The 27,571-nt window shown below is 40.4% G+C and overlaps 1 protein-coding gene across 1 annotated transcript in view; it reads left to right on the top strand.

Moving 5' to 3' along the window:
- The first annotated feature begins 2,629 nt into the window (after window positions 1-2,629).
- The window catches only part of pvrl2l (PVR cell adhesion molecule related 2 like), a 241,628-nt gene continuing 216,686 nt past the window's right edge, over window positions 2,630-27,571 (top strand). Inside the window, exon 1 of the mRNA XM_042506359.1 lies at window positions 2,630-3,055. Coding sequence (XP_042362293.1) covers window positions 2,968-3,055 — 88 coding nt within the window. The 5' untranslated portion in view covers window positions 2,630-2,967. The remainder of the gene's footprint in view (window positions 3,056-27,571) is intronic.

The raw sequence follows: 27,571 nt of genomic DNA, 5'->3' as shown, positions 1-27,571 counted from the left end.
TGTTACAGCAGAGGTCATATCATTGGTCTGATAACAAAAAAACAAGCAAAACACTTTCAGAAAATGAATAAATTGCACTATTTAACCCCTAAAATACCACTAGTTTCATCTAATTTTAAAGTTTACATCCTTAACCATTAAACACGCTACATTTAATTGGATTTATAGTGTTTTATACATGTGTTTTGAATTTCTGTTATAAATATCTGTTCATTTTTTTTGCCAGTTAGCCTATTTTTAGTAGAATTATTTTCTCTTTCCAACCACAGAACTTCGAATTGCCGCTCTTAAGGTTTCCTCTGTTTTTTCCCTAATGAGCTAAGTGTCCTTTTAAGGAGTTTTTTCTTGTCTTCTTAGAAAGCTTAAGCTCAGAAACCATTGATGTTGTGTACCTGAAAAGCCCACGGAGACACTGCATGTGACATATGTGGTACACAGGGGATGCACCGAACCATAAGAACAAGTTCCCACATCTTCGGCCGCAGTTTTTATATTTAGAGTTCTGACATCTATCACTTGTCTCATCATTTGGTTGACTGACAGAAATCTGTCATGACTTTGACAGAGGTTAAAAAGTTTAGATAGCACATGCTGTCACAGCATTTCTATGACTTCTATAAATAATAAAAGGAATTTATTGACTGCTGGTCAGACAATGTAAGCATGTTTAAACTATTATTTTGGCTTTAGTTTTGATTCCAGTGATGTAGTTTTGACTGAGTGATCAATGGTTGTCCATCGCAATTGATAATCAGTGATGAAAGCCATATACAGATCTTTTGCTCAGGTAAAAGTAGCAATATGACAAAAATACTCTGTCACAAGTAAAGGTCCTGTGGTTGGAGTAATACAACACAATCTACTTTAAGTATCAAAACTTATTATTACTTAGTTATCATTCAGAGGAAAAAATGCCCCTTAAAAGTGTTGCTCCAGTTATTTTTATGCATCTTATTGTTTGATTATTTTTTTAAGGGTTGCATTAACGTGTAAGCAGCATTTGCATGTTGTAGCTGGTGAGAGAAGCTATGCTTGTTTAGCTTATTCTGTAACATTGCATTATAGAGTATGTTACATCAACAGTGGAAATTAGCTAAATACATTTACTCAAGTGCTGTACTAAAGAAGAAGTATAAAGTAATCTTGGTCAGTCTTCTCTGTGATGAATGATAAAGTAAACTTGATAAATAATACACACACTTGATGAATACTAAAATAAACTCAATGACTAATCAAACAACTGTGTCTATCAGTGTAGTCCAAAAATGTACAAGGTCTTCCTCTTGCAGCGTCTTAATATTCACACTCACTGGAGACAGCGAAGGACTCTTAAAAACCTCAAAAATATCTAAACCAATAACTGACAAATTTCCACTCTCCACCTCCATCTCTATATAATTACTCATTATTACTTTTAATAATATAAAATAATTTTTGTCAAATGATTAATTTTTATAATTGCAATTAATTGCATTTTAAATCGCAGCTTTGAAGTCTATATTACCAGGTTATCTTGATTAGGAATAAAAAGTTAAAAAACTTAACTTTCATTCAGATATCTTGAGGTCAGAGGTCATTGGACCCCTGTGAAATGACCATGCTATTTTTCCATCGCCAAAATTTAGGCGTTATACCGCCTGTTTACTGAGAAGCTAGCATGACATGGTTGGTATCACCTCTTGCAGTATTATCATCTAGCATTAAATCTTAGCCCAATGCAGCCTCTTAACCCCTTTGAAACCTGAGCAAAGTGGCTTTAATTCTGCTACAAGAAAACTACCTAAAAAAAGACAAAAAAGTTAAGAAAAGGTAAAAAACTAATAAAAAATAACAAACCAAAATAATAAATAAATCAATAAAGTATATACTATTTTTTAAAGGATAAAGAAGATAACAAACCAAAATAAATAAAATTATAAATAGAGTTATTATCTTCTAGTAATTTCCCCGTCTTTGTCTTCTGAACTAATTTCTTTTCCCTATTTTTTGGCATTTTATGAGACATTTCTTGGCCATGTTTTCTAAAGGAAATCAGACCAATTTCCCTCTGAGCTTTACAAACTTTAACTGCACGTGAAAGGTGTGTAAACGCAGCACAAGAAAATTGATTGCATTCCAGGTTGCAAAGGCTTAAAGACGGGAATGTTGGGCGGCAATAACCGTGATTAATAAAAAATTAAGGTGTTAATTACGGACCTTAATTGTATTGCGATTAACGCTTTAATGCTGACAGTCTTAATGACCTACTCTAGGTGATTATTATCATGATCAGTATTATATCACTGAATGCCGATGATCAATCAAAATTACTGATTCCTATCAGTGATCGATGAAATACCATTTGACTATTTTGACCTAGAACTATTTTTCCTGATTCGATTGCCCTCCGCACACACGTGTGCGGCAGGTGTCATGAGAAACGCCCCGAGTGTTGAGCGCAGGTGTGTGGGTTTGAGTTGTGACCCTGTGGAGTGAGCCTCCTCGGTCGGGCTGTGCTGCTGTAGCTGTGAGGGCTCAGTATTACGGCTGAAGTCCTCTTGGTGACGCTCTGCTGACATCACTCTGATATTCCCCACTCAGCTCTCCGCATCAGACACACGGAGCTCCTCCGACTCTCACTCACACACTCCGTCCACACTTTGTTTCCATTCCGCGCCTCTCGCCTTGGCCAAGACGCACCATCACACACACGCAGCCTCGGGCTACCTGTGCGCACTGCGGCCGGCCCCTTCCTCCTGTCAGTGACACATGCAAAGCAAGACGCAAACTAAACGCGGTGCCGACTGAAGAGAGAGGGGACGCAGAGACAGAGGGGGGAAAGAGACAACTTGGCTGTTTGCAAGCCCAGGCGGTCTGAACTGAACCCGAAGTTTCTTGGCTCATCGGAGAAGGAATAATTCGCAGCCCGGTCGCCCCACACAGCGCTGTTGTGGATATTTACGTCCACCTTGTCTCCTGTTAAGAAGAATGGCGAGAGATTACGCAGCACGCTGCCCGGTCTCTCCGGTGAGAAACACTTGGCTGGTGGCGGCAGCGATCCTCCTCGTTGCTCAAGGTAAGAAAAAACCCTAGCTGTGTTTCTGTAAAGCCCCTTCAGTGTCCCTGCTCTCCCTGCGCTGTGCGCCCTGAATGTGGGCAGCAGCACTTGAGCCGCGCCGCCGGGTCCCGGTGCTGTGTCCCGGTGTTGTGTCCCGGCACGGCTGCATGTTTCACCGTGTCATGTCTCTGTCCCCTCCTCTCTGTGGCTGTGTAGTGGACTGTGAGACCTGTTGTAAAAGTTTATTGTCGAGGCTCACTTTAACACCTGATCTGTGCGTTTGTGTGTGTAGTTTCGGTACGCCATGATTCGCGAGGTGTGGCTCTCCTGGTTTGTGGTTTTTGTCCTAATTCCCTCGCAGCTTCAGACGGCAGGTGACTGTTCAGGAAACCTAATCCCCTCTGAGCCTTTACAAACCCTTCCAAACACGGCTGACCTGTTATCTGTGTTTACCTGTTGGAAAGTGTCGCAGGGAAACGGGGCGCAATCACGAGCGCAGGTCTGATTACGAACCATTACAATAATGGCAGAAATTGGTCCTCGCTCTGCAGAGCAACAGGGTGGTGATGGGAAACACGGGCTCGGCAGGAAATGAGAAATGCTCGGCCCCTGCACTTCAGGTGGCCCTTCAACAATGAGTGTTGAGAGCCCGTAATGAATATCCACTACAGTAATCCCATAATAAAAGGAAGACGCTATTGGAATATAACAGTGCAAACACAACCACAGTGTTTCTGTACCGACAGTATGCACATACAGACTGCACACTGAAGGAGATAAATCATAATTAAGGACAAATTTATAAAGGCTGATCCATATCTCATTTGAAAGACCTGTATTGATAATATAAATCAGTGAAAATGTATTAAAGTCTTCTTTTTTGGGAGTATTTTTTAAATAATCCTTTAAAGTATTTTTGTGGTAAAATTCTTATATAGTTTTGTGCAGAGTATAATAATAAATCATATAAACATAGCTGTATCTAATCCAAATGTGCCCACGTTTTTAAAAATTGTCGGCTATTGATATCCCCCGCCCCCTTCCCCAGTTTACAGTAACCTGTGATGTCTTAAATTGTATTATTTAAAGAATAATACTGTGCTGAAAATAATAATAATAAAAAAACATTAAGATAAGTACATTGGAAAGCTTAATGATTATGAAGTCCGCTTAAAGACAGTTTTTAGAAAGTACTAGTTATTAAAGGAATGTGTTGAGACAGGCAAGTTGAGAACACTCATAGATATCAATACAAACATGCATGCTACAGACATTTTAAACTTAAAGGAACTTCCACCCACAAAATGACCATGTGTATATCAATGAGTCATGCTGTATTACCTTGAATTAATAAAGAAAACTCAGTTTTTCGTGCATGCTTTCAAAGAAACTGGCGAACATATTGCTTTATTGGTTGGGAGACATGTTTAACAACAGCAAAACTATCAAAACATCAAATCTATCTATATATTCCAAGTCTCATATATTGAGTCAAGCTTATGTATCAAAATTGGTACGGACACATGAAGCGGGGCATTTTAGGGGTCCTCAGCCAGAAAATTTTGAGGACCATACGCTTACTGTCCTATATTCTGGTGAATATTTATGCACTGATTTGTGCCTTCTCTGCACTAAATTGTAGTTTAAATCTCTTTGTTTTGTCAAAATAGAAGTCCTTTGTTACTTAAACGTTTCCTTTTTTGTGGGGGACAAATGCATGTTATAAATATTGAGGGGGCGTGCCTCCTGCAGCTCCTCAAATTCTACACAAATTCTACAAAATGCTCCTAAGGAAAGACCTTACTCTTTAAACTCGTGCTGGAAGTGATACAAGTTCTCTTTAAGGCCAAGCATAGGTTTGCATGAGTGTAGATTTCGGAGGGGATGTTTTTGTGGGCAGCGCAGGCGTAAATCTTCATGCATTCTTTTTTCTTTCAGCAGCTGTTTGAGGAGTTTTAGTCTGGGAGTGAATACTTTATCGATCCAGTCAGTGCTGATCAGATTGATGAAAGAAGCAACTGCTGTAGAACTTTTAGACCCAACGGTTAAGTTTCACTTTCACTGTGCCTGGTGTTCTGCTGCTCCGTCTGTGTCCAGAGTATGCTCTGTGCTCCAAGAGGGTGCCATCAGTAACTGAACGGTATATTCTAATAGCTGTCCTAATGAGCTGTCTGGCTCCAAAAATATAAAATCAATTTGTGGTGGCAGATGTTTTAACTGTGGCGGGCTGCCACAAGTAAATGAATGTGTGGGAAACCCTGCAAGAAAGTACACCCTTACACCCTTTTGTGTTTGGGAAGTGCTGAGCGTATGAATGGATAAATGAAACTTGGATTATACTGCACAAGTTGTGTGAGGGTTTGTAAATGGCTGTTTTTGTATAGCCCAATCAATCAATAATTATGTTTGCCATTCTTTTGGAGGCATTTGAGAAAAACAAAGTTTTCCCCATGAATTCAAGGTAACACAGTATAGATAATTGATATACAAAGGGGAAGTTTGTGGGTGAAGTATTCCTTTTAAATTAAGAACAACATGTTTAAACAGAGCTTACTGCAGTTTCTATTCATACATCTGCTAATGTACATTAGTGCAGATGCATCTATGATAAGCCAGCATTGGCTGAAAGCGTCAGTCCGCTGATATCTGTTGAGCTCTACTGTAAACTTACTGTCAAGTGATGCAAGCACAATGCAAGACACTGTATGAATATTATAGTAAGGCTGTAAGAGATAAAAAAAAAAAAAAAAAAAACACCCAAATTTATTTTGTCAGGTTACTTAGTTTGAGCAATGCACAATGTACACAAAAACCTTGCTGCAGCACTGTAGGGCAGTTGAAGTCACACTTTTGTGATATAAATGCATAAAGTTTTAATGGATTCTGATGACTACTATTGATAGTCAGTAAATTACCATAAATAAGATGATTCTCGTAGTAGGAACATTGAGGATGCACTACAAACAAAAAGAAGTATCAATAAACTTGCTAACGATTGCCATAGCAACACTTTACGTCCTGATAGCAACATTTCAGTGATAGATAAGGAGAGATAACCATAACTACAAGCAATGATAGCATCACTAAGATGTGCTGCCGAGTAACGCAGACGTGCTCAAACTCCCAACAAATACAATTTACGTTTTTTTTTTCCTCCCCAAAATGGGACCAGCTACAAAATTCATAACAGCAGGCAGTCAGGCAACAGTGATCGGCATAAAGAAACTGTGATCCTGCTCTGTCAGCATGAATCTGTCAGCCTGTTGTTTTCACCTGGGTGTAACTAGTATCATCTGTCAGAGCTGTCCCCAAATTGTCACAGAGGAAAAAGAAGATGGGTCATTATGGGAGCCGGGAGATGTGTCGTCTCGTGCGTTGACGCGCCTTGGAGACATGCCTCCGAGATCAAAGCAAATGGAGGGCAAGTTATTTCAAGGCCGGGAGCAGCGGAGAGCACGCTTTGCATTTTGCTGTAGCATCTGTTGCATAATAGGTGAACTGTGATTTTCTCAGAGTGTACAAAGCAGGAGGAAGATTTAACCTTGATTGGAATTTGCTTTGTAATGACATTCATCCCCTGCATGCATATTCGGAGCAATGTAAGCCATCAGAACAGGAAGCTCCCAGTGTAGTGGCACAAAAATCAGGGCTATGGTGCTAGAGACCCCCAGTGATGTAAGCCATGCAGCACAGGTTGGTGTGAGGATGACAGATACTCAGCTGAGACTCGGCTACATCAGCCCTGTATTGTTAAAAAGCTGTCAGATTGTCATGACAGTATCCCCACAGGTTATGAATTAATTTCAACAACACAACTGTCTTCTTGGTGGAAAAAAAACCTCCATACATTTCAGCTGCTTAGCCAGTGAGTTACTGACGCTGAATGCAACAGTAGAAGCTCGATTTTCAGAGATTGTCCCGGCATACAAAACACTTTTGTGAGCAAACATTTCAAGGCTGAGTCATGTGCATGTAAAAGGATGATCTCTGTGTGTTTTTAGATTATGCAGGATAAATAAACAAGTGCTCTGAAAAAAGGGGTCATCGGCAGCGGTGAAACTTTAACCAGGATGTTAAAAGAACAGCATTAACCTTCAGTAAAAAAGGCAAAATAGAGTCGAGAGGATATCATTCCACAGCAATGATAATTAAGTCACTTCAGGTGTCCCCCCGCCGCCCCTCCCCGCCCCCCTCCCTCCTGCGCTCGTCTCTACAGGCCTGATTCTGTGCTGAAATGTCAATGATGATGAGTCCCCTCGACGGCTCGGTGGAGACGAAGGGCTGATTAGCTTATCACTTGGAGAGCAGGCGGCCGATGATTATCGCCCTCAGAGCAGCGCAGCCTGATTATCGAGAGCTCTTATTAATGACTCATCATTGCGCCATGTTGCTGTTTGTTGTTTGCATATTTGTGTAGCCACTGCTGCAGCTCTGGTATGGATCTGCTTTGGGTTTACATTTGGAAAGCAGTGTAGAGGAAGGTTGTAATGAGGGAAGCAATCATTGGCCTTTTGATCACAAACCCTAAATAACCACCTGCTTTAGTAGGAATAAAATATCTGCTGGCGTAGCACCTATTGGATTTTGAATTAAAAATCCAGAGAAATATCTATTTTTACTGTAATTATAAAGCATGCACAACAACTAGTTGAAGACATTCATCTGTGAGCTGCCCAGCACAGCCAGTTGTTTGCTTTTGGCCTTTGAGGAAGCAGCACAATTATTTAAATTTCTCTCTTTTTGCAGGATGTGTTAGTTGATTAATTATTGGAAGAAGCCTGGAGGCTGAAAATCTCCCATTATTTCAAAAGCAAGGGGCATTCTGAATAAAAATGCAAGTCATTTTTTTCAGTTAACACATTTTTCTCACTTTACATAAATTCTATTTTAACCCCGCGCAGCCACCTGACCCCTGGGTTGAGGATGATTTGGAGCCGCCATCATCTTTCAAAACCAGTCTGTGGCGCAGCGGTCCCAGCCCCATTGTGGCCGGTGGCAGAAATGTCAAGGAGTGTGTCTCAGGAGAAGTGATCTTATACGTGTGGAGAAGGTTGAGGAAGCTGTTGTCATTGTTGCCTTGAGAGTTGTTAGGTGTCATCGCTGGGTTGAAATGTCAGTGAACGTGTTCAGCAGCTGGGTTCCTCGCAGGAGCCTAGTCGCTGGGGCTTAATGATGTGTTTACCATATTATGTTTTATGTCTGGGGTTGTTTAGAAATAGAGTTGAGTATATGTTATCAATACCTTTTAAGGTATCAACTAAAATAACTCAGTGCCAAGTAGTATCGAAATTTTCCGGTCAAACAATTCATGCTTTCAGTTCTTTTTGCAGCCAATAACCACAAGAGTTCTTCCATTTAATACAACATGTGATTAACCCAAAACTGCGGAAGCTACAACCCGTACAGTCTGTGCTGTGGTGAAATCAAGCAAAGTGATTTTGAAGTAGCTGGCAGTTCAGTAGAGCTGGCTATCAGTACTTGATACTTTCAAGGTGTCAACCTAAACAACTCAGTACTACATAGTATTAAAACTTATCCAGTCAAACAATATCTGTATCCCCTTTGTACCCAGAAAAAGATACTGTTTGTTTGGTTTTGCTCATAGCCAAAAACCACAAGAGTGAGTTCATGTGATGTGATGTGTGATTTACCTACTACTGCAGCAGCTACAACCCATAAAGTCTATGGTGTAGTGATGGGGATTTTAATAATTGACATGGCTGGCAGTTCAGAAGGGCTAGATATCAGTATCTGATACCTTTTTTGGTATTGAACAAAAAACCCAGAAGCAAGTAGTTTTGAAACTTCTCCGGTCAAGCAGTAACTGCACCTGATCCTTTTTCTATCTAGAAAAAAATAACTTTTTTCCAATCACCTCAAGAGTTCTTCGAATTTTGTGAAGTGTGATTGTTCCACTACTGCAGCAGCTACAACCCGTACAGTCTGTGGTATGGCGAAGTCAAATGCAGTGTATTTGGCAAACTTGGCAGGTCATTGATGCTGGGTATCAGTACTCAATACTTTTTTTTTTAAGTTATAGACTGAAATAACCCATGGATGGAGCCTCTTTGGGTACTCTGTTTTCATTTTGTCCGTATTTGTGCATGTTTTCTTAGAGCTTATGAATACAGATAAAACGGAGCAAGACCACCGGAAATCGTGGGGGCAGTATATAATGTAGTTCAACTGAAATACTACCATAGAAGATAACAAAGATATTTAAAAATTTGCGGGGTGGAAGAAATTGGTAATATAGCTAAAAGAATTCTTTGTCCACATGTTGCAACGTATTTTGATGGCCGCACAAACCACTGCTGTCTACAAAACTGACAATAATACAGACTACTCCACCTTTGGCTCCTTGAATCTGTTGTATCTGTGCCAACATAAAGAACGCATAGAAGTATGAGGGCAGAAACGCCTACAACGCTGAAATGGATGTATTTATGAGCCCTAAGGGTACTTGTATTGATACTGGTATTGTAATTCTTTTAACGATACCCAGCACTATAGTTCAGCGCACCAGTGTGTTCAACGCTACACAGATATGCCACCTTTAACATCACAACTGTAGCATCTGGTGGCCTTTTACGCAGCCGAATGCTTCCATTCACATGATGGGTACTGAATGAAGTAGAAAACAAAAGGCATCATATTAAGTACTTTATTGGTATCATTTTAAGGGCTCTAGTATTGGGACTAGTATTGTAATGTTTTTAAAGGATACCCATCCCTTTATATGAAAAACTTTGCAAACCGCATTTATCAGACATTTTCCCAGAAAGTTAGATTGCTTCAAAGTCACCAGCAAACACAATTTGATCAGCAAAAAAAATTAAATCATCTAAGAAGAGGCAAGCAAAAAAAAAGAGGTACACAAAGTCATCCGTGCTGTATGTGATGATGCTTATTTAATGAAATAATGACTAAGCCCCTTTATCTGGGACCCAGCATGTTAAAAAAAAAAAAAAAAAAGCTGCCGTGACGTGGGGAACCAGAAATAAGTCGTTTTGGGTCCTTTTCAGGCGCGTTAGCACCAGACTCAAATGTCAAAAGCTCCTCCTGGTGAAGCATGTGGTGACAACCATCCCTCATGACCCAGCCGTTGTTTCTCATTGAGACCTTGTAAATGACTCACAGCAGCTAAAAGCGTGTTGTAACGCTGGGAGCTGTAAGCGTTTGGGCTAATTTGTTTTGTCATTGTCTGTGTTGTCGTGTGTGTTGGTGATTCTCAGCCAGGAAAGCACAATATCAAGTCCTGCTATCGTTTCCTCTTAATTACAGCCTTTTCATGGACTCATTGACAGACTTGTACATGGTGTTGCATCACATTGAGTGCTGTGGTTTGTTTGTCTGCATTAATGTTTAAGTTTTTTAATTTTTCGCCTCTAGGTTTTCTTATTGATCGCGGATTAAAATGTTAATGACTTCCCACAATTCTTTGGGCTGATGGGCTGTTAACTTTGTATTGCAGGGTGTTGCATAATGCTGTTTGCTTGTTTGCTTGGACAATCAAAGAAGTAGTTTTGATGTGTTTCTTTGTGGAAGTGCTTACGGACAGAGGTAGAGGTCGGCTTGGTGGGTAACTCTCAGAGATTTGGAACAGGTTGTTGTGGATACAGCTCTTTTGGATGAGACAATCCCGCATCCTTTTGTTGTGCAGCCATGTGCAGTTTGTGTGGGTGTCTTTGTGTGGGCCTTTTAAAGAGAGCTAGATGTAATTAGGGGGAAGAGGTTAGACTTCGGTTGGTGTAAGAAGCTCCATCACTCCAGCATGCTGAGAGTCCAGGAAGCAGGTTTTCATTCATCACTCTGCCTGCCAAGAACCAGCAAGCATATGTCTGCATTCAGTCAGCGTTTTTTTTTTTCATTCCACTTCTGAGGAAACCAGTTACTAAGCAAATTCCAGATCACATTTCGAGAAATAAACCGTATCATGGCTAACACCTTGGCGTTCCTGAGCAAACAGGTGTCAGTGGGAAGAGGGATTACAGAGCGTAGCAACAGGAACGAGGCCATGAATCACAATGAAGCTGATCCACGGATGGTCGGAGGAATGTTCCTGCTTTCAACTCTCAGGGTCCAGTCAGCTTTCACTGTATCATGAATGCCCCGGCATATCACAAATGCACACACACACAGGAGCTCTCCCTCCCTCACACACACACATGATCAATGTGGCCACCCTCCCTAGTTTGACTTTACCGCCATGCAGAGTAAAGAAAACTTCCCGACAGCCTTTTATACCCGGCTCAGTCTTTCATTTTCCCATTCTTTTATTCTCCCATTCAGTCTTATTCTCTCGCTCTCATTCTTTTGCTCACGACCCTATTTTCAGCCAGCCTGGCTGACTGCCGCTCCGTGGCGGCTCCAGAGTGAGGGCCCTTTTGTTGGAACAGCTTTTGGTGGAATTAAAAAGGGTGCCAGTACACCCTCCCCTCCCCTCCTCCTCTCTCTTCCTCCCTCCGTCCACTCCGCCGCTCTCAGTTCTTCTAGGCCTCATTGTTTCGAGAGCAACTGAGTTAGATAGTAAAAGAGATGGAGGGAGGGGGTTCAAAAGTGTGAAAATGTTTAGACAAGCGTCCCCGCTCTGTCTGTTCCTCAGACCACGGCGAGCGGCGTCCATCCTCTCTTCCTGCTCAGTCACTGTTTCCTCTCCAGATATAGTCCGCTGGTGACAAAATGGAAATTGCTTTCGCCGTCTGTGCCAGTGCAGCGGCGGGTCAGGCCGTGACGTGACTTTGTGACATTTACCGTCGTACCCATGTGGGCAATTAATAACCGCGGTAACATTGTTTGCTTCACTGGTGTCATTATGGAGCCTTTAGCAGGGGATTTTTCCTACAGAGGGAATTTAAGGTGACACAGTGTGTTGCATTTACTAACATTTGCAACCAAGATGGAAATAATAAAGCGTGTTTTAAGAGCCTTAATGCTAGCTGTAATGAAAATCACACCGGGAGTTGGGTTAAAAGATAATAGAACAGGATGATAGAGAAGATAATTAGTGATCATTGGCATTACTAAAAAGATGCAGTCAACTTCTAATTTAGGTTCTGTTTAACTCTTATAACTTGTTATACATACCTTTTTAGCATTTGTATTTTAAATCATGATGTCCTAGAACATGATTACATATGAAAGTATGTAAATGTCCTCATGAATAACGATGATTCACACATGTGAATAGTTTAGATATTCCTCAGGACCTTAGAGTCCTTCACTGACTCCAGGGTGCTTTATTAGGCTGGTTTACATTACAGATTTGTGCAAATCTACGTCTCCACTGAGTGATGTTATGTGACTAAGAAGCACTGCGATGGATGTTCAAAACGTTAGCAGGTTTATTTCTATTGCAGCTACCGCACTACTGTCATTATTTCCAATCGAAGGTGACATAGGCGTGTCATGCGAGATATAATGGAAAGGCGAGCCCCTTATACGCAGGAGCGACCACATGAGGGTTTCTGGGAGGTGATAGTCCACAATTTCACAAAAAGAAGTGTGGATTTAAAACCTCCAGATGATCAGCTCGATTTTTGAAGAGTTATGTGATGCAATAAGACCTCTTGTAGCTCCTGCTGCATCATGAGGGCGCTATCTTCTACCGACAAGCGCATAGCCATAGCATCATGTGACCTATAAAAGTGAAAAACGTGTTTCTATTGTAGTTTTATGAAATACAGCTTTTTAGAATCACCTAAAATACCACCTCATGACAGCATTTTTGTGATAAATGGGATTTTTTTTTTTAAATTGACGTGTTTCCATTGATATTTTACCTGCCTATTGTTAAGATTCAGCAGATGTTTAGACCACAATGATAGACACATCTGTATGACATGTGAAATGTGTAGTATAAGTCTAAATTATTCATCAGTTATTTTTGTTGGTGTATCTTTGTCCATGTTTGTGTTGGACGAAGCGCTTCTCGAATCCAATTTATGTTGTCATGAAACCAATGTATACATCTAATATCAACGTGGCTCATCAGATTTATTTGATCATTCATCAAGATGAAGATTAATCAAGAATACAAGTTTTTTTCTCCATCAGATGCTAAACAAGTGTTAGACACATATTTTCATGTAACAGAATCAAACACGTCATAATAAACAGTCTCTGAAATAACATTAGGATTGGACTTTGACACAAAAACTCAATGTCAATAGAAACCTGGACATGATTGGCGTCATAAAATGAAGTAGGATTGTATGCTGTTGTATTGGATTGCAGTAGACAGTAATGGCATTTCTCTTATATTTCTCTCTACCTTTAAAGTAATATGCTGTCAAAAAGATTAAGTTTAAATGGCAATTGTGTAACAGATGAAACAGAAGTATCGTGCAGACAAAATGTTTTGTTTTACAGGTGGTTATGTTCTTGATGTGAATGATCTGACCATTGGTAGGGCGGTTAAAAGATATTAGCTATACTGTGAATTAGCAATTTATGCAGGCTCCACATTACCCCACAAGTATCTTTGAAGAGATTTAGTTTTGAGTTTATTCTTCTGAATTTCAACATGCTGCTGTGCTCTGTATCTTATATTTCTTCATCTATTGAAAGCTACCATAGGTAGATCTTTGAAGATTTCTCACAATAATGGGCTATTTTGGAGAATATGCCAATGTCTTGAAAGGATGTCCTTGACAGTCTTAGGTATAGGTATGAATGTAGTACATGAAATAAAATATGGCTTAGATTTAGAGGATTTTTGATGTGCAGGTAGACCTCTCTTCTTTTTGTGTCAACTTTCTTTTCTCTAGATATAAGCCAATCTCATTTTGGCTAAAATTTCATTTTCACTTTTGCTGTATTCTTCTGGAACATCTTGTATTCTCTTGAATTTGGTGAGTTGACTTACATTTAGGCTTTTGTTAAGAGCTATCGGCATGAAGGAGTGTATTCTGATCTGTAGGTCTGGAATAAAAATGGTAATAAAGATGGTAACAGCTGAAATGCCGAATTCAAGGCTTTAAAACACGAGTCCAAAAACCAGTGGGTGACGTATTATATGTCCGTTATTTTATGAAGTCTACAAATTTACCAAGCGTTTCCTTTGTCATAGCTGAAGCATCTGCACAGTTATATTCTCCTATCAAAGGAAATGAGTCAAGGTTAAGTGGTTGAGGCAACATACTTCAGTTTGAGTTAGGAAAGTCCCCCTGTTGGCCCTGGGCCCAGCTAGTTTCTGATGGGAGATGCAAGGCACAGTTTGCACATTCTGTAACCTCAATGTCATCAGCCGTTACCATTTACGTGGGTTTCAGAACTTTTGCATCCTGTGCTAGTTTAGGTGGTTGGTTGGAAAGTGCAGGTCTTTTCATCACTGGGGATTTGCAAGTCACAGCAGCCAGTATGATTTAAAAAAAAAGTCAATTTCCTGCCCAGTTTCAAGTTTGCTTGCACCAAAAAGGTCAGTCCATTGTCAATTGTCTTCAAACTGTGCCTGTATGTGCAAACCTTCAGCAGCGGATGCTCAGTGCCATACAAGGCAATAAGTTATTCATAGTATGCTGAAACTTTTTACCACCCTGCCCTGAGGGCTTATTGGCCTTTTTATTTGACCCAAAAATACTCAGCAGCTCTACATTATCTGAATTTTGTAACCCAACACAAAGCACCAAAGCATGGACAGCAGTGAAACTTAATGTCTCTTTGGAGCGAATGAAGAAACTTAACACCTCAGTGAAGTAATGCAAATGGAATTGGGAAAGAATAGAGAGAGCATCGATTTATCTCTGCTCCATAAATAACTGTCCTGCTCTGCGAAGCCTGGAAGCTGTTAGCAACAAGTTGTGGAGGTCAGCAGCTAGCCAGCAGCCAACAGAGAGAGAGAGAGACTCTGTATTGATGAAATGCTAAAATGAAACAGGGCTAAAGACGAGGATTTGTGCGCGGCCAACAGTCTGGCTCTTCTCTCACCTCTGGTAGCGTCCTTGGCTGCTTCAATATCATCGTCTAAATTGACTGCATCGCCTCCGAGAGCACGTACGTGTGCACGCGTGTGCCGATGGCAATCGTCTTGATCGACTGCGTCCGCTCTGACAGTGTTGTTTCTGATTTACATAATGCAAGTCAACATCTCTCCTCCTTACCCCCTGTTCACAAGCGCCTACTGTTCACATGGCGGCACATTTCTATGCGAGTCACACGCACATTAAAAGAGAATACCGGTGTCATTCTGAGTTACAGCCCATTTACTACTGCCTCTGTCTGGTGTACGTTTTTCACCAATCATTCTGCAATGCATGTCATGTGTAATTAGATAATTTTTTTGTCATTTTTTAATATACAAGCTCAAACCTGGCTTGAAATGAATGGCTGTCCTGGCAAACAAAGCAGCGACATGTAAAAGACATGGATGTGACAATTAAGTTTGTCATCCTGCGTGTTATTTGGGGATTTTTTTCCTTGGCGGAGATATTCATGTCTCACTGCGGGTGTCAGGTGACTGGCAGGAAACAGACTGGTGAGAAAGTGTTGTCTACATTTTATATTAACAGTGGGACATGGCTTCCTGTCTGCCTTTAGTCACAGAGATTGATAACTGCTCTGGTCTAGTGAGAGGTCCACTGCATGTGTGGACCGACATGAAAACACTCGACTCTGGAGGGTTGAAACAATTCAGATTACAGTGAAAAACACCGACATGACCAAACGTGTTTGTTTCGATACTGGAGAAAAATGAATGTCAACAAGTGGATGCTTGTGTGCGCAGACAACAACATAAAAACAGAATATAAAAGAACAACTCAGACTTTGGCACAAACCCAAGTTTTCGAAGTACAAGCCCGTATTGTCAGGTAAAAGTTCCCTTTAAAAAAAGAAAGTTAAATATAACTCTTTCAACACTGTATCACCGCCTTACTTATATTACTTTTATAACAATATTGGCATCGTTTCTTTGGTGTAAAAATGTTCCAGAAAAGGATGTCTCAAAACCTGAAAAACATTAATAATAACTTTATTTATATAGTACATATTAAAAACTGAGTTTAGTGCTGCTTTGTCACAGAATACTGAGCCGGCAAAATGGCAACAGAAAGCCAAAAAAAGCCCTACCAAACACAAGATTATGATAAACCATAAAACAAAAAATTCAAGACACAGAATACCAATATCAATTTATATAAATAAAAGAAATAAAAAGGCATAACAAAGTCAAGTCTAAAAAGATTTTAAAGTTTTTTTGAAGTGACTTGAAAGAAATCACTGATTCTGCAAGCCTTATCTCCTCAGGCAGGTCGTTCCAAAGCCGAGGGGCCCTGATGGCAAAGGCATGCTCACCTTTAGATTTAAGCCTCAACTTTGAACAAATTAAAACCCCTTTCCCAATGGACGAAAAAATCCACTAAAACCCACTGACATGTGGCTTTTGTACTTAATGGGGAAGGTTACAATCTGCATTTACTCCCGGGACAAATTAATCTGCAGTAGTCACGACTTTTATAAGTTCTAGCTGTGATTGGTTTGAATTGGTAGAGATGGAAAAACGATACCTGAGTTGTCATCAGACCCTTTTCAAGTGCAGCGCAGTCACGTAATGCCACAAATTCTGCCTGTCTCTGTCCAAGCAGCACTCAAACATTGTTCTGAATTTAGCTGACACCAAATTTAAAAGCAGAAACTTAATAAGTTTACGGTGAAAATGTTACGGTGTTATTAAAAAGAACACCGTAACATTTTCACTTACCTCCATGCTGCTTTCTACTGTTTATGAATGCTGTCTCCGGTACATTTATGATGTTGAACATAACAAACTAGTAAAAAACAAACAAACAAATAAGGCATACTCATGTACTGCACAACTGTGTACACAGATCTGATCTACTGGCAATGGGAAAGGAGTCTCTCTCTCTTAGTTTGATATGCCTGCAAAAATATGCTCAAGTTTGTGTTGAAAAGGGCACATATTAAAGCCATCTGCATTGCTTCATACCTCAGAGTGTTTTTTCTCTGTTATTTTGTTGAGCTGGCCCTTACATTATCATGCATAATTTTCACCAGAAACCTAAAGGTTAAGTCAACACATTTTGCACATCAAAGTCTGCTTACATGTCTTGAGGAGTTCTGCTACATATGTGGGAAAAAATTTGTATAAAGCCTTTGTGGCTCCAGAAGGAGCTGCATGAAATTTATGTTAGTTGGTGCTGAAAACTGCAAGTTTGAAAATGAAAAAACTCTGGGGGTATGGAGTTACCAGACCTCTGTAGCCAGCTCCTCATCTCTGCTTGAAGCTACATTAGGAACTGCTTACACCCAAAACTCCAACCAGACATTTTTGACAAGTATAAATGGAATGAAAAGGACAATATCTCAGTTTCTGTGGCATTGAATGTTATCCTTTTTCAACAATTCACTGTGAGTCTGACAATATTATAGGAGTGCAACGCTGATGCCCTGTCTACTCGTGTACATATATTTTTTTATGGCCCCATATTTTGGCCCCTTGTCCACATGGAATAATTTAGCTCACTTAAACTGAGAATTTTCTAAAACGCCTTCCAAGGTGCAAATTTTTCAAAGTTGCAGTTGCGTATCTGTGCGTACATGTAAAACGTTTTGGAGACAGTGATGTCATCTCCACAATTTACCCATAAGCATTGTTACTTTGTGTAATTAGCATGCACTAGAAACAAAAACAATGGTGGTCTACATGTTGTTTATACTTTGTTGGCACCTCTTGGTCTAATGGCTACTTTACACTTTAACTTAGTTTAGCTGCACTTGGTCCCAGTTTCAAGACTGGGATTGTTGTAGGTGAGTGTAAGGAATGAGCATGACCCCCATCTTTGAGGGACTGTCTTTGTCCTCATATTAAAGGGTTAATTAACAGTGATGAGATCTGCAGTAGGAGTTCTGAACAAGGTCATCTGTCAGGATTTTATTCAACTTAACTATAACGGTAGTTTATGTTACTTTATTTTATGGCAGCAGCTACGTAATTTGTAATTGTAGTTTATCATTTAATAATTTTGTATTGTAGTAGTTTACATTAGTTTAGAGGAGATTTCAAAATATCAAAATAGATATTGTGTATTGAGATATAGCCTAAGAATATTGATATTTTTCTAAAGCCATATCGCCCAGCACTAGTAGGCTGTAAGCCTTGCTACCTCTGTGACGAGGGGAGACTGCAGAAGACAGCTAACGCCGGTGAGCGGGCTGGTGTGCATGGATGTATTTTATAACACAAAGGTCATGTATACAGGGCCTAAATCACTATTCTGTTTATCCACCTGTTCTTCTACCTACATGAGATCAGCTGATACGGACTGCGGCGGCTGTACGGTAGCTTAAGCGGTGGAGCAGACTGGACAAGCTTCTCCTGTCTACAAGTTGCAGTGTCTTTCAGCGACCCCAGATGTGCGTGTGTTTCGGGGAAAATGTAATGCCATGTTCCCGTGGCCAGGGGCATAATACTATTAAAACCTATTTTTTTACATTAAGTGGCAATATTGCAGCCTTATGGTGAATCCATATGTCCTCATTTCCCCATGATTTACCTCAGCCCAGAACAAACACAGATGTATGGACAGGTTGCCCCCCTCCCTCGCCTCTTTCCGGCGGCCGCTGTTAGACCTGATTAATTGCTTCAATATCCGCTCTCTAATTCAGCCGTTGATTGAGAGATTCACTGTGACAACTGCAGCACAATGCTTTGTCTTTCTCTTTCTTCTCCATCTTGACACCATGGCACCCCTCGACTCCCCCCTCAATAACCCCCTCTTAACTCCTGACTCCCCCGTCTCTAATCTAAAGCCTGGGGTCACCTCTCTATTCACACACTTTGTGGAGTCGATTTTCTGCCGAGAATCCAAAATTGAGTTTTTTTGACACAAAAGGTTGATGTTCTCCTGACATGAAACTATTCAGTATTCCAGACAGATCCAGACATCCGGTCTTTTGGCGACCTTCGGTGGACTTTTTCATTTGCATGATAGAATTAGCTACAGAATTCTTTCAAAGGCAGGATTTTCTATTTTTCTGCTTTAATAGTGTATCATTGTCAAATGACTTGAGATATTGCCTGGTGCTTTTCTATAGGCCCCGTGGGCCTTCTTCTCACAGCTCATTTCATTATTTCTCCTTCCTGCTGCTTTTGATGAGTGCACTTACCTGTCAGTCAGCCAGAAGAATCTCTGCGCTCTTTCTTTTTTTAAAAGAGAGGATCCAATCCAAGTCCTCCTCAATTAGACCAAATGAAAGTGCAAAACAGATTAGCGAGGCTACTGCATGTAAATAGCCACCAACCTAACATCTGTCATCTTGCTGTGTGTCATTGTCGGCACCGTGAGGTTCAGGGGAAATGTGGCACTCAGATGTGTCTGCACAAATGTTACCAAAACAAAAGTCTGTTTTTATTGTGCTTCTGTGTTCAGCGATTAAAATGATTCAGATTCTTGGAATGAGCCTCTGTAGTGTAATCATGAGTAATTTCACAATAACAAGGAGGTCCAGAATTCTAATGGAAAAGAAGGGAGCACTACACACGTGCCATTTTACAACGCTGGTGTGTGTCTGTTTTCTGTGTGTGTGTGTGTGTGTGTGTGCGTGCGTGTGCTCATGACAAGCTCCCTCTGTTAGCTGCAGTGACAAAGCCACTGCGGACTGTGTGATGGGTGAGGATGTGAGTTGCTGTGACAGACAGAAAAAGATCCACATGCACACACTGTCGTAAACCACCGTCTCTTCCTCCTATATCTCTGACATCTATACTCTTTAAGCTTCTCCTTTCACACAGAAATATTGGAAATGGATCAAAGCCAAGCGGGATTAAATGGCTCACATGTCAAAAAACCCGAGAAATTATTAATGACGTAAAGTTCTCTTCAGTGGCTCAAAAATTAATTTACTGTCGTAGCACCAGACTCGTGAACTGCGGCTGCACTTTTGCTCCACCCTTGGGAGGAAATGCTCGAAAAGATTATGTTTCGCAGTTTAAAATGACACACAGTGATTTGGTTCAAAGTCAGAGGGCTGTCACTTCCTGACTGTTTTCTTCTATCTGATTAAGATCTTTGTTTCAGTGCAGAAACCTCCCTCATTAGAAAAAAAAGAACAATAAGTAAAGGACTTAAACTGAAGAACGCTCCAAAACTGAATTGACAAATAATATTAAATTAGGTAGGAGACAATAACGGATACTGTAGCAGGCTAACAAAAGCAGAAAGCATTATTATGAGCAGGGCAATTATGGCAATAATCTGCTAATCTGCTTGCCACATTGAAATTGGAATATCCATCCATCCATCCATTTTCTAAACGGCTTATCCTGTTCAGGGTTGCGAGGGCTGGAGTCTATCCCAGCATGCACCAAGTGAGAGGCAGCACACACCATCAGCCGGTCCCCAGGGTGCACCCCATGTCTATCAAAGGGCTGCAAATTGGAACGTGAAACTCAGAGTTGAAAAAGCAGCAATATTTCAAAAATGTTGGCATATTACAGTTTACCTGCTGCACTTTATTATTGCAGTTTAGTCCTCGTAGGAGTTTTATAGCATGAAATATGATTCAAAAGAATGTTAAAAATGTGCCAAATATGTTTTCGTTTTAAGATGCCCCGTAGAGTTTTCTTGTAAACAAACAAGCTGTTTGTATTCAGAGCTTCTCACCAGCACAAACTGTGTGTGTCCTTGAGGTTTGACAAACGCGTTGAATGAATGTTATTACCTATAAAACTTTGGCAAAATAATTCTTGCATCCGTGCCTGCTATCTAGACACAAATCAGATTTCATTTTCTGTTGCAATTATGAAAACAACTGCTTCTTTGCAACAGTGTGCTCAGTGTCGCCAATAGAGCTGCAACAATCAATTTATTTGTTGTCAGCTGTAAAATTAATTTCCTGCTATTTTAATGATTGATTTATCAGTCTGGGCTTTTTTTGTTAAAAAGAAAAAAAGTCCAATTTCTCTGATATTAGCCTCTTTTCTGATTTCTTTGCTCATCTATGACAGTAAACTAAATATCCTTAGATTTTGGACAAAACAACATGTTTTTAAACATTTTATGACATTATATAGACCAAACAACTAATACATATACTTTTCAGACACTTTTATGACTTTTTCTCAAAAAAAAATTAACTAGTTACACAGATTATTCAGACTGCCATCATTCAATAGAAATCAAGTATTATTGATCTTTAAACAGTCACTGATTAATTGTGGAAAATAATCCTCATCCCTAGATTGGCCAGAACAATTGTGATCATGATATTTGTTATACTCTTATATAACAAACTTGCACGACTGCACCAAACTGTAAACCCGCCTGCGTGTCTCGTATATGGTACAAACAGCTTGTAAAATCATTGCTCCACAGCGCTTCTAGTGGTCAAAAACTCCATGTGGTACCTTTTTAAAATAAGGGATAGCTAAATTCATAATCACCCATGAATCAGTACTGATTTATTTGTTAATTATTTAGCCACTAGCATTACCTTTTTGTTGATGAAATAAATGAATACTCGACGTTTTTCAGTGCTCGGTATTAAATCGTCAATATGAATGCCAGTTGCTTTGCACAGAAAGGGCGTTCAGCCTCGTCACTCTGGTGGTCGCTGTAGAGCACTCCCCCTCAAGAAAACCTTTTTCTTAGCAATGAGTCGAGGCAGGGTTAGCATTTCAGCTGCACTTGTAGTCTTTCATGTGTTGTTGTTATTCGGTGCTGGTCAGCGTTGTTCTTCTTCCTTCGGCGTTTCACTGCAGATGAGAACACTTGTAGGCGTATATGTTGCTCCGTCAGGTCAGTAAGAACTGTATTTCCAATACCGACACTACCTTTAGTTGTGGAGAAAAACAAGGGCTGTCATGTTTCAAAATTTTGGCCTCAACTTTGTTTCTCATGACGTCTCGAGTTTGTACAACAGAAATAAAAAAACAGAAGAAAGAAAAAATGTTGAATAAAGTCCTCTTCTGTACTTTAATGCATGTATTACTCCTTGCATCAGATTTGCTGTATTGTCATTATCTGCAACACAGTTATTGCCAAAAAGTAGCCTTATTGCTATACATTTAGTTCTTTTTAAGCAGCCCCTTGGTCCAGAGCTAAGAAGGTAATTCTCACTGAGCCAGCAGCACCCCCCACCCCCTTTCCTTTCCTTTCCTCTGTGTTTGTGCCTACCTCAAAAAACTCCATTAACTAAGGAGCTGGGATTGTAAAATAGAAAATGACTTATGCGCCTGGGCCTCTGACCTATCCGCCCCCACATCCCAGAGTCTATTTCCAGGCGTCCGGCTTTTCGAAATGTGAGGATGATTTCTTAATCCCCGGGGATGCATCTGAGGATGGAAGTGAAATGCTTCAACTATTCTGGTTTCCACCACACGCGCATCCTGATGGGTGGCAGGCTGGCTGCCCAGTTAGCTGGCTGGACGGAGAGAAAAGGGTGCTAATGAGATGTGTGCTGCTCTTTCATGTCTGTCCTCTCCTCTTCCCAGCATGCTGTTTCTCTTGACTCTGTGGGTGTCTAAGCTATAAGCGTCTAGGTTTCTGACTGCTAATGTACAAAGTGACCGTGTCTGAACTGAAAAGTTAAGTAGGTTTGGAATTGAATCAGGCATTTTTCAGTATGAAAGGTGGTGTGAAGGGGAGCGTGTTAATGAGCTGGTTTGGAACATCACTCGTACCTCGCAGTCATCAACAGCGAGAAACTCCGGCCAAAGCGTTGGAGGATGGAGCGAGGGAGAGCAAAGCGAGGATGATAGTCAGTCACAGAGCTAAAAGCTTAAGCTCTGCTTAAATAAACAAAATCAACAAACAGCCAAAATAATTAATTGATGATTCCATCCGTCAAGTGAATCGCCACATGTCTCTCCAAATGTCTTCTAATGACATTTCAAACAGATAAAAATATATATCTGTGTGCTTATAACTTAAATCAAAATGAACAAGATTGAAGTTTTGATAATGAGATGTCTCATCTGACGGTGAAATGTCTTTAAAGTTTATGTGTAGATTAATGAAAATCCGAGTGGACTCGGGCTCTTTGAAGTGATGAGCCTAAGGACGAGAGTGATCGCTGTTTGTGTTTTATGGACTTTTTAAAGCTTGCCATGCATTTTTTTAATTGATTTAGTATCTTCCAGGCAGCCATTATTTGTACCTGTCACCTGCAGTGGTAAGCAGGGAACGCTCAGAAAATGCATCGTCTTTGTTTTCCTAATTGACTCGATGTCATTGTAAATGAGGGTTACCCTCAATGATCTCTCGAGTGTAGATAATAGGCTTGGGCGGTATCTATTTTTTCATACCTTTTGTAAACTTTTTATAATTTCACTGGGGTTTACGATACAGGATGGTATCAGTGTACGATCGGCGAATTCACTACGATCAGCAGGCCGTCTTGCCATTTTTTCGCCTACTCAATACACAATATACTCACAAGATGTCAATATAGAGAAAGACAACTGTACACCTTAAGATTTCCATCTCGTGGAACCTGTTGTTTTTTTTTCTCGAGAAATTGAGTCTTGCTGATTTTTCCCACGATGTGCAAGGTTCAGAACAGACAGCCAGTATGGTCTTTTCATAGTCTTACTGACTCTGTATCACCCTGCACTGTGTTTCAATGTCTTAATCTGTGACAGCCGTGAGTAAAAACAAACATATAAAATAAAAGCCATCCCGTTGACAAAATCCCTACAGTTATTGACACAAAGCATTTTATTGTGAAATAGTGATTGTGATAGTGATTTGATTGTGAATTGGTGATGCAGTAGCTTGCTCTGCTTTATAAATAAGTGGAGTATGTGCCTTTTAATTCAGAAATATAGTAGTTATAACAGTAGGCAGCTCTGCAGCAACACCGCACCAACACACACTGCTGATGTGAACACACACTGCTCACGTGTGCAGTGTGGCCCAGGCGTAACCTGCAGGTCATGTGTACTGCATGCAAAACATCCTAAATACAGCCTCTCCAGTATGAGGTCAATAGAAAGATAAGGGGCTGTAATTTTTGACAGTATTTAAAATCCCACTCTCTGGATTTCTCAAAACCCTGGTACACCGTAATACTGTAATATCGCTCATGTCTTAAAGATAAAAGTTCATTGTATGAGTATGTCTGAAGAAGCATAGGTTTCTGAGGTTTGGTGCCAAAGAGAAACCGTATGAATACAGAAAGCTACAAAGAAAAATCCAAATGATGATTTTCACAGCATCTGTGTTTGCTTGTCGTTTGTCCTCCTGGGTTTGATTTTGTTTTCTTCTAGACAACAGAGCGTGTGAATCCGATGCTTTCTGCAGCCAACTCTTAAGAAGGGGGAGCTTTCTTGAGGTTAATTATCTCATGCAAATTTTAAGTCTCTGAATTGTGATTTTAAAACCACACTAACATGAATTGAAAGCTCATAAGGTAGAAAATGGATGGTGGATTTGAATTTCAATGGAATAAAGTGACCACGGGTTTGGTCCTTCGTATTTACGTATGTTTTCTTCCTCATTCTTCAGTTGTTAGCACATTCCCATAAGGCACCATGGGAAACGTGGTTTACACAGGATTGTGTACCGTGGCTCGAATCCTGGATTCTGTGCAGAATTGTAGCAGTTGGATCGTCTTTGTGTCCTTCCAAGGAGAACGAAGATGATGTTGATCATGACGTGTTTGTTTTGCTTAAACACTCGGAGCCGTACAGCAGCAGGGATGGTATTTACCACATTAGATTTAGATGCATTTGTCCCAAATGGATATTTGTACGTGGTAGCAGAGAACATACAGATAAACACATAACGACATATAGCGACATGCAGATAAGAACATGTACACGTGTCAGCGTACATGTTGACAAGCGTGCATGTCAAGTATTTTTTTAAGCACTTGGGAGGGACTTTTCTTAAATTTTGGTTTAGGTAAAGGACATACACCTCCCAAATGACTGTATTTTGTATTTATTTCAAATACTCTGAATATTTAAATCTGCTTGCAGGTTTGAGATGCATGTTTTCTTTGAAAAAATTGCCAAAATTATAACATTTATCATGGTCAGAATCTTTTAAAACAGACGTTAGTGTTGGATTTTCAAATTTCCGATGGTCCATAAGCACAACATGTGCAACAGATGCTTCTAACCAGTAGTGTAAAAAAAAAAATAAATAAATAAATAAACTTTAAACAGTGACATTTCCACAAAATCGCTTCTTCCTTCATGTCTTGTTTAAGATTAAGGGAAAAAAAACCAGTTTGCACTAACAGACTGTAAAACTCCTGCGCACGACATTATTTAAAAACCATGGCCTTTTCCAATCCAGGATTAAGATTCCAACTTCTAATTTTTAATCTTAAAAGGGTACATTTCTAAAATCTTGAAACAGCCACCATGCCAAGCTAATGATATTATCACCCCACTGTTTGTTGTTTTAGGGATTATCTGTACAAACTGTCATTAAAGACATGTTGCTAATGCAAGCTGCTGCGCCCTGGAGGTGGGAACCACCAGAGGACCCACAAAATGACATTTTCCTGATACAATATTGATGGGATTTTCAACATAATATGATATGTTGATATAGCTTATGATATATTGAGATTTATAACTTATTTTAAACTTTGATTTATGCCCCATGGTAAAATTCATCTGTTTTATTTTATAAGATAAATTTTTAAGGATAAATTTTGTTAATTTAATCATTTTATTGCAGCATTTTTTATTCTAGCGGACTGAAAAAAAAGCCATGCAATACTTAAGCAAGGCAAACCTGAACCTTTTAGAAAACGGAGTCCTGCAGTGATATTGTTGTGATAAATTTCAGCATTTGTTCTGAAAATCAGAACGAATTGGATTTAAACTTTCCCGTCGATCCTCTGTCTGGTTGAACTGGCTTGTACAGAAGGCAATCACAGCACTGAGCTAATCATTGCTCCATTACAACTCAGTTGGTTTGAGATGATAGTGAGCATTATGTAATTGCTTGTTAGAACTAAATATGCAACGGGCACGACGGGTTAAATGCCAATTAGCACGGTTTGTGTGTGGCTCCGGATGCAGCCAGGCGGCACGGAGCGAGAGGCGTTTGGAAGCTGTAACCTGAAGCGGTTCAGGGCTCTGAGTTCAGTCTGTGTTTGACTTGACAGGTCTGGCTGGACTGTCATCCTGTTGCTGCTATTCCTAGTTCTCTCTTTTTTTTCTGACTTTAACTTGGATGCTGAGGTTAGTGCGCCGTGACAACTCTCACACTCTCTGCTGAGTGTCAGTGCACTGGCCCCTTTCTTCCTGAAACGACGTGAGTGAGTGAGAACAGGAGGATTCAAATGTGTTGAAGAGAGGAGTGTTAGAGTCCTAACCTTCCCTCACCTGTTCTCTCCTCCTCACCTTACTCTCGCTCTCCTTCGCTCCGACTCTCATGTTTTATTCCCAGAGTGTGACCGCCGGTGCGTTTAGAGAGGCTGATTGAAGGCGGTCATACATGTGGATTTTCCTCCACACAGACCCTTTGCTCACTGCACATGATCCCTGTGCTGTCCGTTCTGCACACTGATTCCGCTCCACACACACGAAGTAATTGCTGTACACGCGCTGATACACACACGCAGTCACTCTCATTCTAGTGGAACCACTCAATGGCGGCCCCCAGACAGCTTTCCAGTCAGTCTCCTCTTGCAGAAAACGGATAAAAGCTGTTTTTTAAAGTCTTTTCCCACGTCATCTCTCTCAACTCCTGTCTTTTCTCTCTGCTGGCAGTGAGGTGTAGGCATTAGCAGGCTCTGTGTGTGTCTGCGTGTGTGTCTGCGTGTGTCTGCGTGTGTGTCTGCGTGTGTGTCAGCGTCTGTGTGAATTTTTGTCTCATTTTGTGTGTTTGCGTGCATGCTGGGGATCGTCACTTTATGTTTGCGAAGATGTGTGGATGATAGAGCGAGACAGAGCGACAAGGCCGACTACTGACGGAATTATTGTGTGTGCTGCAGCAGTGAGACTGAATGCTGAACATTTGTCCAGAAAAATACACTCATATGCACCAGAACTGAGTGCCGTTTCACATTTTTATGCCTCTGCGCCGGCATGACAGGAGGCATTACGTTTTTGGGTTGTCCATCTGTCCCATTATTGGTAATGGAATATCTCAAGAATGCCCTGTGGGAATTTTTTAAAAATTTGCCACAGTCGTCCACTTGGACTAAAAGATGAACTGATTACAATTTGGTGGTCAAAGGTCAAAGTCACTGTGACCTCGTTGATTTCATTCTCATTAAATGAGATATTTCAGAAACGCCTCAAGGGAGTTTCCTCAAATTTGGCACAAAGGTCAACTTGGACTTAACGATGAATTGGTTAGAATCTGGTGGTCATAGGTTAAAGGTCAACATCACTGTAATCTCACACTGCAACCAAAACTTGAGATTTCGCTAATTGTGATAAATTTCTCAAATTGTCTAACAGGATAATGAAGTGATGACATTTTATACCCAAAATGTCAAAGGTCAACTACATGCCAGTCACTAGGAGAAAATGTTGCCATTATGTTTCTGCAGACACTGAATACCTTGCATTTGCACATTTCATATGTATAATATCGTGGGGATGCA

This window comes from Plectropomus leopardus, chromosome 18, assembly GCF_008729295.1.
Source record: "Plectropomus leopardus isolate mb chromosome 18, YSFRI_Pleo_2.0, whole genome shotgun sequence".
Lineage (NCBI taxonomy): Eukaryota > Metazoa > Chordata > Actinopteri > Perciformes > Serranidae > Plectropomus > Plectropomus leopardus.
The sequence above is the reverse complement of the archived record's forward strand: the minus strand, read 5'-3'. Positions and strand labels throughout refer to the sequence as shown.